The sequence below is a fragment of the Narcine bancroftii genome, chromosome 9 (assembly GCF_036971445.1).
Source record: "Narcine bancroftii isolate sNarBan1 chromosome 9, sNarBan1.hap1, whole genome shotgun sequence".
In the NCBI taxonomy this organism is placed as follows: domain Eukaryota; kingdom Metazoa; phylum Chordata; class Chondrichthyes; order Torpediniformes; family Narcinidae; genus Narcine; species Narcine bancroftii.
The window spans coordinates 53647164-53660092 of NC_091477.1; the positions used below are offsets into that span (position 1 = coordinate 53647164).

Here is a 12929-nt window from a genome sequence, read left to right on the forward strand (position 1 = left end):
AGGGAATTCAAAGGAAACAACTCTACCCAGGAGAAAGTTAGTTTGTGAATCTTGCTACGACAAAGAATGTTTGGGATGGATTAGAAAGAAACACTACACTTAAACAGTCATGGAACACAACAAATCTTGGACGGTTAGTGAAAAGCTGTTATAGTGCCAGCGACCAGGGTTCGAATGCAACTCTGTCTGTAAGGAGCTTGTACCATCCCCGTGTCTGCGTGGGTTTTCTCTGGGCGCTCCTGTTTCCTCCCACCCTTCAAAATATACTGGAGTTGAAGTTCAATCGTATGTAATTGGGTGACACAGGTTCATGGACCGAGAGGGCCTGTTGCTGCACTGTATGTCTAAATTTCAATTTTAAAATGATCTTTTTCACTTTCAGATACGAGTTCATAATGTGCATGTATTGTGAACGGATAATAATGAGCCTTCTACTGTGAGGAATGGGAATGGACATGTCTCATCAACTAGGAAGAAAATACATACTGGAACTCGCATCACGCAAAGAATTTAAAGTGTTTTAATAATTTAGCAGTGAACTGGACTCTCTCAGTGACCTATTACCAGCTGTTCTGTCATTAGATGGTGGAGGGGTGGGGGGTGGGGGGGGGAAAGGGAGTGTCACAGAATCTCGTTGTACATCATTGTTGATTTGAAACTTCTACTTGAAAAGGAAGTAGATCATTTCCAGCAAGCAATGCTCTTATAAACTGTTGCTAGAAGGTTTACTCAGTCCGAGAATCAATTTTGAACCTCAATTTCAGGTATCAGGAGCAAAATATTTTTATTCATTGTTCACTTTGACCAAGAGTCATTGGTGACTGTCAATACCTCATGAACAACAGAGATTAGAGAAATAAGAAAAAGAAGTTCCTCCTGATAACTCAATCTGTTTATAATTAAAATGATACTTCAATAGTAGTAATGCTGTTACAGGAGCACCAGACCAGTAGATTGAGTTAACAGGAGTACCTGGGGAATGGAGACACATCTTTCAGTGCTCCTCCATGAGATCCTACTGACCAATGGTCCCATTGGTCCTTTCAGCTCCTGCTGAAAGGAGCCGGTGGTGTTTTTTTTTAAATCTACAGGGATCCTTGCACAGGATAGTGGGTACTCATGGTAGGCAGTCTGGATCACAAGAGTTGTGGGCTCCAGAGAAGCAAGCAGATTACTCGAGAAGGACAACACCCTCCACCCTGTAGAATGACCTCACCCCTACGAGAAGGTGAAGCCAGGGTAGGGGACCAGATTCAGACCAGCTCAACAGCTGAAGATCTTGTACCAGGCCACTCGCTGCAGGTGACCAGCTGACTGGCTTCGGAGAACCAGGTATCAGGCCCAGGAATTGTGAGGGTGCAGGTGGTGAGCAGGGCCCCTGAAGTGCCTTGGCTGCGGAAGAATTCCTAGTCACATTCGGGATTCTGAACCAGGAGCAGAGGAGGTTGACTCGAGCACTGGTTCGCCGCTGGAACAGGCAGGAGACTTTGCAGCGATGAAGGTAACGTGAGCACAGGAGGTGACAACATTAAAGCAGGTGGTGGGATCCACAGGCATGGGAGAGAGTCTCATTTGTTTCTCTTTCTCATCTTGATAGACTAGTGTACCTCTCCAGGAAAACACAACTTGCTCATTTTGTGTACGTGACATGAATCTTGAATCCAATTTCAATGGAATTTTAACCACAATTGCAACTGAAGTTCCATTTACGATAAATTTGGCAACTAGCTGTAAGTTTTAGTGTATTTGATGCCAAACATCAGAATAAAAAATATTGACAACAAACTGACAAATGGAAACCAAATCGCAAATTGGTCAGAGGAAGATTTTGATTATTTGGTAGGATAGTGTGAAAAGGACATGAAAAGAGAGCGTTGGGACAAGGTCACAGAGACAAACATGACAGGGGAATGTGGAAACCTGCTGAGGACATCCACTGTCCTGTGGAGCAATGTCAATCATATGAGGAGAATGAGATACTGTGCACAGATAACAGAGACTGGCGAGGGCCTTTGATGGCTCGGAGATGGCTATCATGTGGGACAATTGTTCCTCGACACCCTTCATTCACCTGACCTTCAGCAGCATCTCGCCCCTCTCCTTGAATGGAGCATATGCACTAGTACTTCTCATCCTGTTTTGTACAGATCAGTGGTGCTTCATGGGTTTTGTTAATGATAGTCCGAGGTGATGCAGCAAAGACTTAATAAGAGTGTAACGTTGTAAATTTGATGGGGGAAAAGAAAGATAAAATGATCAAAAACCTTTCCCTTCAAAAGCAAAATATCGTCAATGGTCAGGGAACAGGCTCAAGGCCGCCATTTCCCATGCCCTCATCCCACTGGTCTTCTATGGCCTAGTATCGGTAGTCTGCAGTGAGTATAGGAATGCCTAAGGGGGTCTGTGGGAGCAAACAGTTTGAGAAGCATTGCTCAGAGACATTGGAGAAACTTAAAAGCCTGTGTGAGCAATGTAGGGCAATTCATCAGTGTTAGGGCAGGCAAAGCAACTCACAGCCTTTCCAACTGCGTCAGATCCTGAAAGGCTCCTCTTTCAATGGTGTTGATCTGATTCGCTTCAAGGTGCCTGCAACAGAATAAAGGAAGTGATCAGATTTACATCTCTTTCAGTTGTTTGCCTCTGAAGTGGGTGATGATATGATCAACACTGTAGTAATTTATACAACTGCACCGTTGGATCACAATATTTCCACTATAACACACCAAAAGGGCTCGGCATACTTGAACCGAAATGGCAATGATAATAATATAATGGCAAAACACTGCAGATCCTGCAAATCTGAAATAAAAGCAGGGAAAAACATGGAGGTGATCCTCAACGCTCTCTCGTGACTTAAATATTCCTCCAGGTCGGGCAGAAATTTGCCCTGCTCCCCTTCAATCCACTCTACATCCTTCAGTGCTAATGATGCGACCTCTACACTCAAACCAAGCATAGATTACTTGTGGAGCACCTGTGTTCTGTCTATAACAGCCATCTCCGGCTGCTGGTTGCATGACATTTTAACACTCCTACCCATTCCCATGCAACCCCGTCAACCTTGTGCATTGCTTCGGCGAAGCCACACACAAATTGAAATCCATATCGCATTTTGCTTGTGCAGCTTACCACCACATGAACACTGAGTTTTCCAATAACTCGTGGAACTTCCCTCTCTCACACACAAAGTCTTCTCTTCCACAGATTCCTTCTCCTTCCCCCCCTCCTTCATTGTACTATCTGCCCAGAGTCCTCTTCCCCCTCTACGCAGCATGCCCCCACTTCTGCCGGGCGCCCCACACCCCCTTTCTGCATTGTAATCCCTCTGCCAAGCATCTCCTTCCGACTGCCACATCGCATTTCACCCCCCCACCCCCATCTGCCTCCACCTATCACCTCTAACTGTCTGTTCCACCCGCCCATCTCCTATAATGGCTCCGTTCATTCATTAGCCCCTCCCCATCTGGTTCCACCTATCACTTTCTAGCCTCCATTTCACTTCCTTTTTGGATTGTGAAACATGATGCTGAATTATTCCAGTCTTCTGATTTTGTTCCAGATTCCAGCATCTGGAGACTCTTGACTTGATAGGGATGGAATTCTCAATTCCTCATCCCCCCCAAAAAAATGGCAACAGCTAAACATACTTGAACAGTAATACTTTGTCCAATGTGCATCATGGCTTTAATGAAGACCATGTGTTGCCCTGAAGAATCAAGGCTGATAATAGGGACAGCACGATTTTAAAGCTGTTTCATTTCCATAAACAATGGGAATATTAACCATCCTTCGGATGGTATTTAATTAGCATGTTTTTAAACATTAAAAAAGACTTGACAAGGAAGCACAGTCCCCTCGGGCTTCATATCGCATGGAACTAAAGCAAAGCACATGATGCAGAGAGTTACATGCTTGAATCCAACACTGTGCCAAGCTCTCTGGTCTCCATAAATTTAAGACAGGAGATCCAATTGGGGTTCATGATTAGGTGTGAATAAGCCATAGATTTAGTTTTCCAAGTTTCCTTTTCTAAAGTTCCATTCAAGTTCTGCTGAAAAATCGATTCAGGATAAGAACAATATAATGGGCCTTCACACAAGATTGTTTCCACACTGCATTCCAATTTGAGATCTTGGTCAGTGGTTTTCAAACTGCACCCTTAAACTCACATTCCACCTGAAGCAATCCCTCTGCCATAGGTGCTCAGGTGATTGCTTCAGGTGGTAGGTGAGTAGAAAGAAAAAGTTTGAAAATCACTGTTTTAATCGTTCCTCATTGACTCGCTATGTGCAGTTTCATAACTCCAAAGGAAATGGGCCAATAACAATTTTTCTCAAGCCAAATATTTCAGTAATAATTGGGTCGAGAGCAGTGAATCTCAACCTTCCCTTCCCACTCACGTGAGTGTAATGGCTGGGGGTGGGGGGGTGGGTGGAAGAGTAGTTTTAAAACTACTGATGTAATATAAACTGTAGAAAGCACTTGGGATATACAAAGGGAGTTTTTTTGGCCATCAAGGGATAGTGGGTGATAAAGGTTCCTTTTTACCCTCTTTCATTAATAGTCAGCCATGCACACTTGAATATCATAATTAATAACAGGAGAAAAGATAGGAACATTGGAGAGAGAAAGTAGCAACTCCAAGATAATAGGGTCAGTCTCCAGCCGGATTGCACTTACAGAACTCTGAGATTTTTCAGCCCAACGAAGTCAGTCTTGGAGACACGTGTGATGTTGTTCTTGTCCAGGTCACTGTCAAAAGAAAAATTGGAGGGAAGGTCATTAAAAAAAAAGCATGTTCTTTTAAAGGAACAAACTGCACCCCTAAACTCACATTCCACCTGAAGCAATCCCTCTTCTATAGGTGCTCAGGTGATTGCTTTAGGTGGTAGGTGAGTGGAAAGAAAAAGTTTGAAAATCACTGTTTTAATCGTTCCTAATTGGCTCGTTATGTGCATGGTTTCATAGCTCCAAAGGAAATGGGCCAATGTCAATTTTTCTCAAGCCAAATATTTCAGTAATAATTGGGTCGAGAGCAGTGATTCTCAACCTTCCCTTCCCAGTCACATGAGTGTAAGGGCGGGGAGGGTAGTTTTAAAACTACTGATGTAATATAAAAAAATTAAACCATTTAGTGTATCATTTAGTATAATAAAGCTTGAAATTTACCTAATGTCCTTGGAGCAGTTAAACAAGGAAGTCTGCAGATGCTGGAGTCAAGTGTAATACAACAAATGTGCTGAAGAAACTCAGCAGGTCACAGAACTTCCTGAAGAAATAACCAACATTTTGGGCCAGGGCCCTTCGTAAGGAATATATAAAGCAGTCAGGCTTTACTTTCAGCATAGGAATTAAAATTAAATTATGACGAGCCACCTTGCTCCAAACCACCTGCAAATGAGAGCAGCAATGTGGGTTCTAGTGGTTTGGTTGTCAATAGGCCATTTCATGCCAGGCTCATCTTTCATGGAGCAGCCCTAAAAGGCTACTCCTGTGCCGCATTCACGTCGAGCAGTGCCGTGTAGCACCCTCAGGAGCCAATGGAGGCAGGGCGACTTGTACTGAAGCAGCAGAGCAATGGCCGTCTTCCCTACCCATAATCCCCCATGTAGCTGGAACCACTCTATATTTCCATGAACTGTTCCAGCTGCGTGGGGATTATGGGTAAGAAAGACAGTCATTTCTCTGCCCCATTTTGAGCCACAGAGAGCGGTCCCAAAGGCTGAAGCGGTCACAGCCCTGATGGCCACCGCTGCCTGATGGCTCCCTCTGCCCCTGCCCTGAGGGGATCATGGAGAGAGAGAGGGGTGAATGGGGAGATAGGTCATGGGCTGACGGTGACATCAGACCGCCCCTAACTAGTTGCTTGCAATGGCTGTACATTCATGTGGGGCGGTGGTGTGATGATCTTTCCCTGAGAGGGATTGCAGTCAGTGCCTTGGAGCCGGCTATGGCGCATTCAAGAAGGAAAGTCTCCCGACAGAAGGGCAAGAACCTCCAGCTGTACAGTCGAGCTTTTTCTTTGCATGAAAGGGCCTAATGAAGCAATTAGTTATTTTCTTGAGTTTGCTCTCTTTACGCTGCAGCCTTGTTGTGCCTACATCCCTGTCTCCAGACCAGAGGCATGACCCTCATGTTCAGCAGTGCAGCAACCTCCACTCTCCTCTCATTGTTTCAGGATATTGATCCTTTGCCGAGGCCATGATTCAAAATGTTAAAGAAAGCATGATCCATCCAAGTCTGAGTGAAGAGTGATATTCATCCAGAGAGGGACTGAAAAATGCCTGAGGTTCAAATGCATTGAGTTCTAAATTATATACCACAGAAATAGACCATTCAAGCCACACCAAACAGCAATTGTCCATTGGAATTCTCTCTCCATATTCCCACCAAATGCCAAAAAATACTACCATTGCTACTGACGCAAAGTAACTTGAGAGGCTGAGACACTGATTTACGGGCTTTTATTCACAATGGACAAGGACCCCATCCTGTGATGTGACCCGGGCTTTCTGGGGAAGGGTCAAGGTGCTGGAGGCCTTCATTCAAGGTCAAAAGAGGGAGGGGCCACAGGGCAGGGTGGAGCCAGGTAATCAGGAATACAGCAGTTCACTACAGCCAGACATTGGGTGCAATCTAAAGTAGTGAAACCCCCATACCTTTGGGATGCAGGAGCAGCAAGGGTCAAGGAAGTGATAAGGAAGTCAAATGGAATGGTAGCATTCATTCTGAAAAGGATAGAAATATAAAAGCAGGAGTGTTATGCTAAGGCATTAAACAGACCACACTTTGCGAGCAGTTTAGGTCTCTAAAAAGAGAAAGGGAGTGTATATGTGTGATAGAGTATGTGAGAGAGAAAATTGGTGTTTGTGAGAGTGTGTGAGACATTCCTACCTGGCCTATTAAATTAAGATGAACTTAAATTATCCCATATTGCTTTCCAAAGAAGAGCTGAGAGTTCGCCTTTCTGTGCCGAGCAATGGGTTTTTCTCTCAATCAGCACCATTATCACATTGCTGTTTGTGAAAGTTTGCAGTGTGTAAATTAGCTACCACATTTCCTACATTACAGAAGGACCTACACTTCAAAAATGCTTAGTTGGCTGTAAAATGCCTTGGGATTTCTTGCTGGATCTATTATTTCCTCCTCTATTTTGATAGGTAAATTTTTATTAATTAATATAGCTACACCTCTAGCCTTTGAATTATATGATGCTGCCGCTACGTGCTCTACCCAGTCTCTCTTTAATTTATTATGTTCCACTTCAGTTAGATGCATTTCCTGCACAAATGCTATGTCTATTTTTTTCTTTTTTCAGGAAATTTAATAGCCTCTTTCGTTTAATTTGGTTATATATTCCATTAATATTTATAGTCATGTAGTTCAACACGGCCATCTCATATCATGTTTACACCTAATTTTCACTTCCTGACCACCACCATCCCCCTTTTCCCCATTTTCATCTCTCAGTTTTCCCTTTTTGAACTCAATGTACGACAACACATTTAAAACAAAATACTTCAACAACTGCCACATCTAGTATTCCCTTAACCCCAAATGTCCCCCCACCACTCTCTGAGTTGCCCCTTATCCCTTGCCAGGAAGTGCCTTGGGATTTCTTGAGGTTGCACTGTCTCTTCAGAAATGTGAGCACTTGCCCTCCCTGCCGCTGGATTCTGTTTGGATCCCATTCTCTGTGGTAGCTAGCATTCTCGGCCCTTTGCTGAGCTGTGGAGAATCGATTGGAAGGATCACAGACTGCATGGCCGCGTCTTAAACCACACCAATGTCCGAGTCACCCCTCACCTGGGGAGGGCTTCAACAGATGGGCGCTGAGCACTTTGATACATTAGTCACGCAGAAGGAAGCTTCTGAGATACAGCATTCCTGATTAACCACAGTGATCAGTGTAATGACAAAATTCGTTTTCCATCCTGAATACAGCTCAACTCTTCCCTGGGTAAACACTAGGGATGTAACACAGAGGATCCTGGTTTTTAAATAAAGGAAATCTATTTCTAAATCACTGTTTATTTTTCCCACAGGATGAGTATTCTGCATTTCAATTGTGATGGGTCACACTTTGAATATTTTTCATGTATTATTTATCCCTAATTGTGTGCAGTGAAATATTTATGCCATTAACATCTTCTGAATTGCATTTCCTTACATCTATAGACAGACAGGGATGAAGTTTAAAGCTGAAATTGTGGCTGAGATTGAGAAAAGAATAAAATTGATTCGATCAAAATCACATTACAACCATTTGATCGATTGAGGCATCTTTCCTTGGATTAACCTTTTCTTTAATTGACTGCTATAAAATGCAAATGCTGGTTACTGTCCCCTTCCCCGCATGCCCCTTTCAAGGGAAAAAAAAATTCTCAACCTGATTTCTATCTCCTTTTTGTTTAAAAAAATTCCAGCTTCCTTAATTTGTCATGTTGTACAACAGATCGCCTTTGCAATCCAGCGTAATGAACCAGTATTAGTCGGCCACAGTTGAAAGAGGCTGCCCCAATTCTATCGGACGTTAAGATTTGTCTAAGAATTTCATGGCGGGAAAATACTTCAAAGGGAAATGGCGCCAAGTGACTTATTGGAGGCCCGCAACTCAAGTTGTGGGTTAACAGTAAACAAAGAGCCTATCATTTTACTTCATGAATACACATGGCTAATGTTCCACAGGAAACGCTCCATGCCAAGGTTTTCCTGCAAGGAATTCGATGATGGTAACATCACTGGAACCATGATGTAGAGGCATAATGACGAGGTAGCCCAGGTTCAATTTTAATTCAATGCAAAGTAGCTCTGTCACAGTATTTTAATTTACTTTTTAATATTTAATTCAGAGATATGGCCCTTCAGGGCCATGAGCCTGCACCACCAAAAAGCACCAAGTAACCTACAAATCCCATATGTTTTTGGAGGGTGGAAAGAAACCAGAGTACTCGGAGGTAACCCACACAGACATGGGGACAATGTATAAACACCTTATGGACAGTGGCAGATTTGAATCTAACTTGCTGGTGCTGTCATAGAATTGCACTAACCACTACATGAATTATGCTGGCTTATCAGTACTGGACTTTAGTATCAAGGACAATGTTGTACAGCAAGGATGAAAAGAAAAATTGGTTAACGTTTCCAAAAAAGATTCTAACTTCAGGTTAGGGTAGGATAGTCTCCGCAATGGAATAGGTGATCTATACTCAAAGCTAACACACACGAAATGGAAAAACATGGGAGGCAGGTGACCGGGAGTGGGGTGGGGGGGGTGGGAAATGAGGTGGTGTTGCAATTGAAACATCCTAGCCTAAAGACATGGGACAAGGCACACTAAAAGATGAGGAGAAATATTTGGGTCCATCAAACAGAGCATAAATAAACTCTTCAGCTGAATTAACCTCGACTCTGCATGTTTTAATGAAAAGGAGAGGCATTTGAAAATGCTAATGTAGTCTTATGTTGTGGTTCTACAACTTCAGTTAAAGAGGCCTTACTCTATTCCAATTGATAATAATAATTGATCATTATAATTTACTTGTTTGGTCTTAAGAACAAACCTTTGGTAACTGTTATGAATTAATCATGATCTTACACATTCATTCTCTCTTCACTTAATTGCATTTTCCCCACTTAGAGAACACATACTGTCCCCAAAGGCAAACTTTCAGCTTCTGCCAATTTAAACAAAAAATTGCCACAGATTTAATATCTCACTGTATTCCTCTAAACCAGTGGTTCTCAACCTTTTTCTTTCCACTCACATACCACTTTAAGTAATCCCCATGTTATAGTAAATCCCTTACTATCCTTAGTAAGGGATTGGTTAAGGTGGGATGTGGTGGAAAGAAAAAAAATTGAAAACCACTGTTTTAATCGTACCTCATTGACTCATTATGTGCAGGGTTTCATAACTCCAAAGGAAATGGACCAATGATAATTTTTCTCAAGCAAAATATTTCAGTAACAATTGGGTCTAGAGCAATGATTCTCAATCTTCCCTCCCCACTCACATACCACCTTAAGCAAATCCCTTACTAATCACAGAGCACCTATGGCATAGGGATTACTTAAATTGGTATTTGAGAGGAAAGAAAAAGGTTGAGAACCACAGCTCTAAACTTGGAAAATAAACAGACACATTCTCAAATGTGGCTTCACTGGCAATATTCACACGTCCACCAGGCTATTACAGCACAAGCCACCAGGGTTCAAATTTGGTGCCGTCTTTAAGGAGTTTACACATTCTCCCCATGTCTGCGTGGGTTTTCTCCAGGTGCTCTAGTTCCCTCCCACCCTTCAAAACATACTGGGGGGGGGAAGGGGGAATGGCAGGGTTCTAGGTTAATTGGGGTATTTGGGCGGAATGGGCTCATGGGCCGAAAGGGTCTTTTACTAGGCTGTTATGTCTAAAAATAAATTGGAAGCATTTATCTTGAAACCAATAAAGTATCTCAAAGTAATTTTATCAGATCTAATCAGCTTTTAAAAAATGGATGGCAAGTAAAGATTGCCACCAGGAAACAAGGCCAAAGGTTTGGACAAAGACAAGAAACTTTAAAAGGAGATTTCATGGAAGTTTTAAAAAAAACTTGAGATTTACAAAGGCATTTTCTCAAACAGCTGTGGTTCAGGAGAATTGGCAAGAAGCTTCAGTTGGAGGAGAAGAGTATTAGAAGGATTGTAGAGATCTATTTTACAATTCTGACTTCTGCTCACTTTCTTCAAGATTCTTTTATTCTTGTGTAATAAAATAGAAAATCTGATATCACATGTTTCCTTTAGTCTACCATAAAGCCTAAAAAGATTTGCCATCAGCATAAAATGCCCAGTGCTCCTTACAGTCAGAGAAAGAGAAGCAAAAGAAAGTCCCTTCAGAGTCACTGAGTGTCCGTGGATTCACCTCCACCGCTCCTGCAACCATTCAGACTAGTCCAGACCCTCAACAGTCTGAGCTCCAGATCTGAACCTCTGACATTATCAGGAAACCCTCAGCAGCCTTGGTTCCCTCTCGCATCCCAGTTCCAATTCCTGGCACCCCTTCAGCTAGTCTTGTGCCAGTTTCCAGCAGTCTGCAGCCTGGTGTGTGCGAGTCCTTTGACCGTAGTTGCCAGCAACCCGCGGTCTGCGTGGGTCCCTCACCTCGAGGCACCAGCAGCCCACTGCCAAAGTGTTCTTCAGCACAGAGCCCCTCGCTGGTCTCCTGCTGTAGTCACCTTCCCATGATTTGCCTTCACAATTGGGGCATGGTCTCTCTGTTTTCTAGTGCCCTACGCCAGTCCTCTGCTTCCCCAGTCTCCAAATCCTTATGGTCATTGCCAATACATAGGCCATCATGGACCACGATCCCACAGTCAGCTCAAAGCCTGCACGGAGCTGACAGCTGTCGGACCCCACTGCAGGAGCGCTGGGTCGCCACTCCCCATTCTCCCTGGGTCCTCACCAGAGGCAGATCTGTTGTTACAGCAATTCTGGCAGCATCACCATTTTGTTTTTGCCAGTCCTAATGAAGGATTTCAGCCTGAAACTTCACTATTGCTTTTCATGGATATTATCTGACCTGTTCAATGTGTGTTGCTTCAGATTCAGATTTATCTTCAGAGTACATATTAGTGCAAAAATTAACTGAACACACATAAATGAGTCTCTAATCGAGTTTGTTATTGAGGAGTCTGATGGCGGAGGGGCAGCAACTGTTCCTAAACCTAGTGGGATTTTTGTGGCACCTATACCCAGGGGTGCAGCTCTAATTTTTTTTTAAGTGCAGGAGCTCACCAAAAATGGCAACAAGGAGGTGCCTGGAGCAGCCCCAGGTGGTGCCCGACTAGTTCTCCTGCAACACTGCAGCCCTGCCTATACCTTCCTGACAGCAGTAGCAGCAGGAACCGAGCATGTGCTGGGTGATGTGAATCCTTGATGATTGCTGCTGCTCTCCGACGGCAGTGTTTGTTGCTTTTGCAACATTTGTGAATTGTTGCAAATTGGCTTTACTTTACAAAGATGGGGAAAGGCTTTAAACAAGATTAATAAAGAACAGTAATGGGTGTGTTTAGTCTTTGGTGGAAAAGGGTGTGGTAGCTTTTGATGAGCTGAGTTGTTAAGGGAATGGACGCTGGCAGACAAAGAGACATTCTAGCATTAGAAAGGCAGTAGGAAGAGATCTCTATAGAACTGAGGCAGATGATCAACCCAAATAGCAATTTTTAAACTGTATAGGCAGAATTGGGAAAGACAGCACTGGAGACATGATAGAACTTCTAACTGCTCAATCGTGATTAGAGGTAAAAATTTCAAAAAGTTCACCAAGGTGCCAATTGAAGGAGTAAACTAAATTGGAAAGTATAACCTGGTAATGCTCTGGGGCAGATGAGGTGAGTCACAGAAACATACAGTGGATTAGCCAGTGGATTTCAAACATTTTCTTTCCACTCACACATCACCTTAAGTATTCCCCGTGTCATCGGTGCTCTGTGATTAGTAAGGGATTGCTTAAGCTGGGATGTGGGTGGGAAGAAAAAGTTTGAAAACCACCGTTTTAATCACCCTTAATTGACTCGTTATGTGCACAGTTTCATAACCTCAAAGAAAATGGGCCAATGACAATTTTTCTCAAGCCAAATATTTCAGTAAGAATTGGGTCTAGAGCAGTGGTCCTCAATCTTCCTTTCCCTCTTACGTCCCATCTTAAGCAATCCCTTACTAATCACAGAGCACCAATGGCATAGATGGATTACTTAAAGTGGGATGTGAGTGGAAAGAAAAAAAGTTGAGAACCACTGGGCAACACCAGCCAACTGCCACCCATTTACAATAATCCTCATATCCAATTTTTTTATTGTTTAAATTTTTATGTAATGAATGGATTCTTACAAAGCTAAAAGGTGAAATCACCAATTAAAATGATTGTTAGTATAACAGTTACA

General features: G+C 43.0%; 1 protein-coding gene across 1 annotated transcript in view; it reads right to left on the reverse strand.

The window, feature by feature from the left end:
• Positions 1 to 12929, reverse strand: part of LOC138743649 (slit homolog 3 protein-like) — a 726007-nt gene that overhangs the window by 651560 nt on the left and 61518 nt on the right. The window contains exons 2-3 of the mRNA XM_069899177.1: positions 4681 to 4752; positions 2515 to 2586 (exon numbers count right to left, since the gene is read on the reverse strand). Coding sequence (XP_069755278.1) covers positions 2515 to 2586; positions 4681 to 4752 — 144 coding nt within the window. The remainder of the gene's footprint in view (positions 1 to 2514; positions 2587 to 4680; positions 4753 to 12929) is intronic.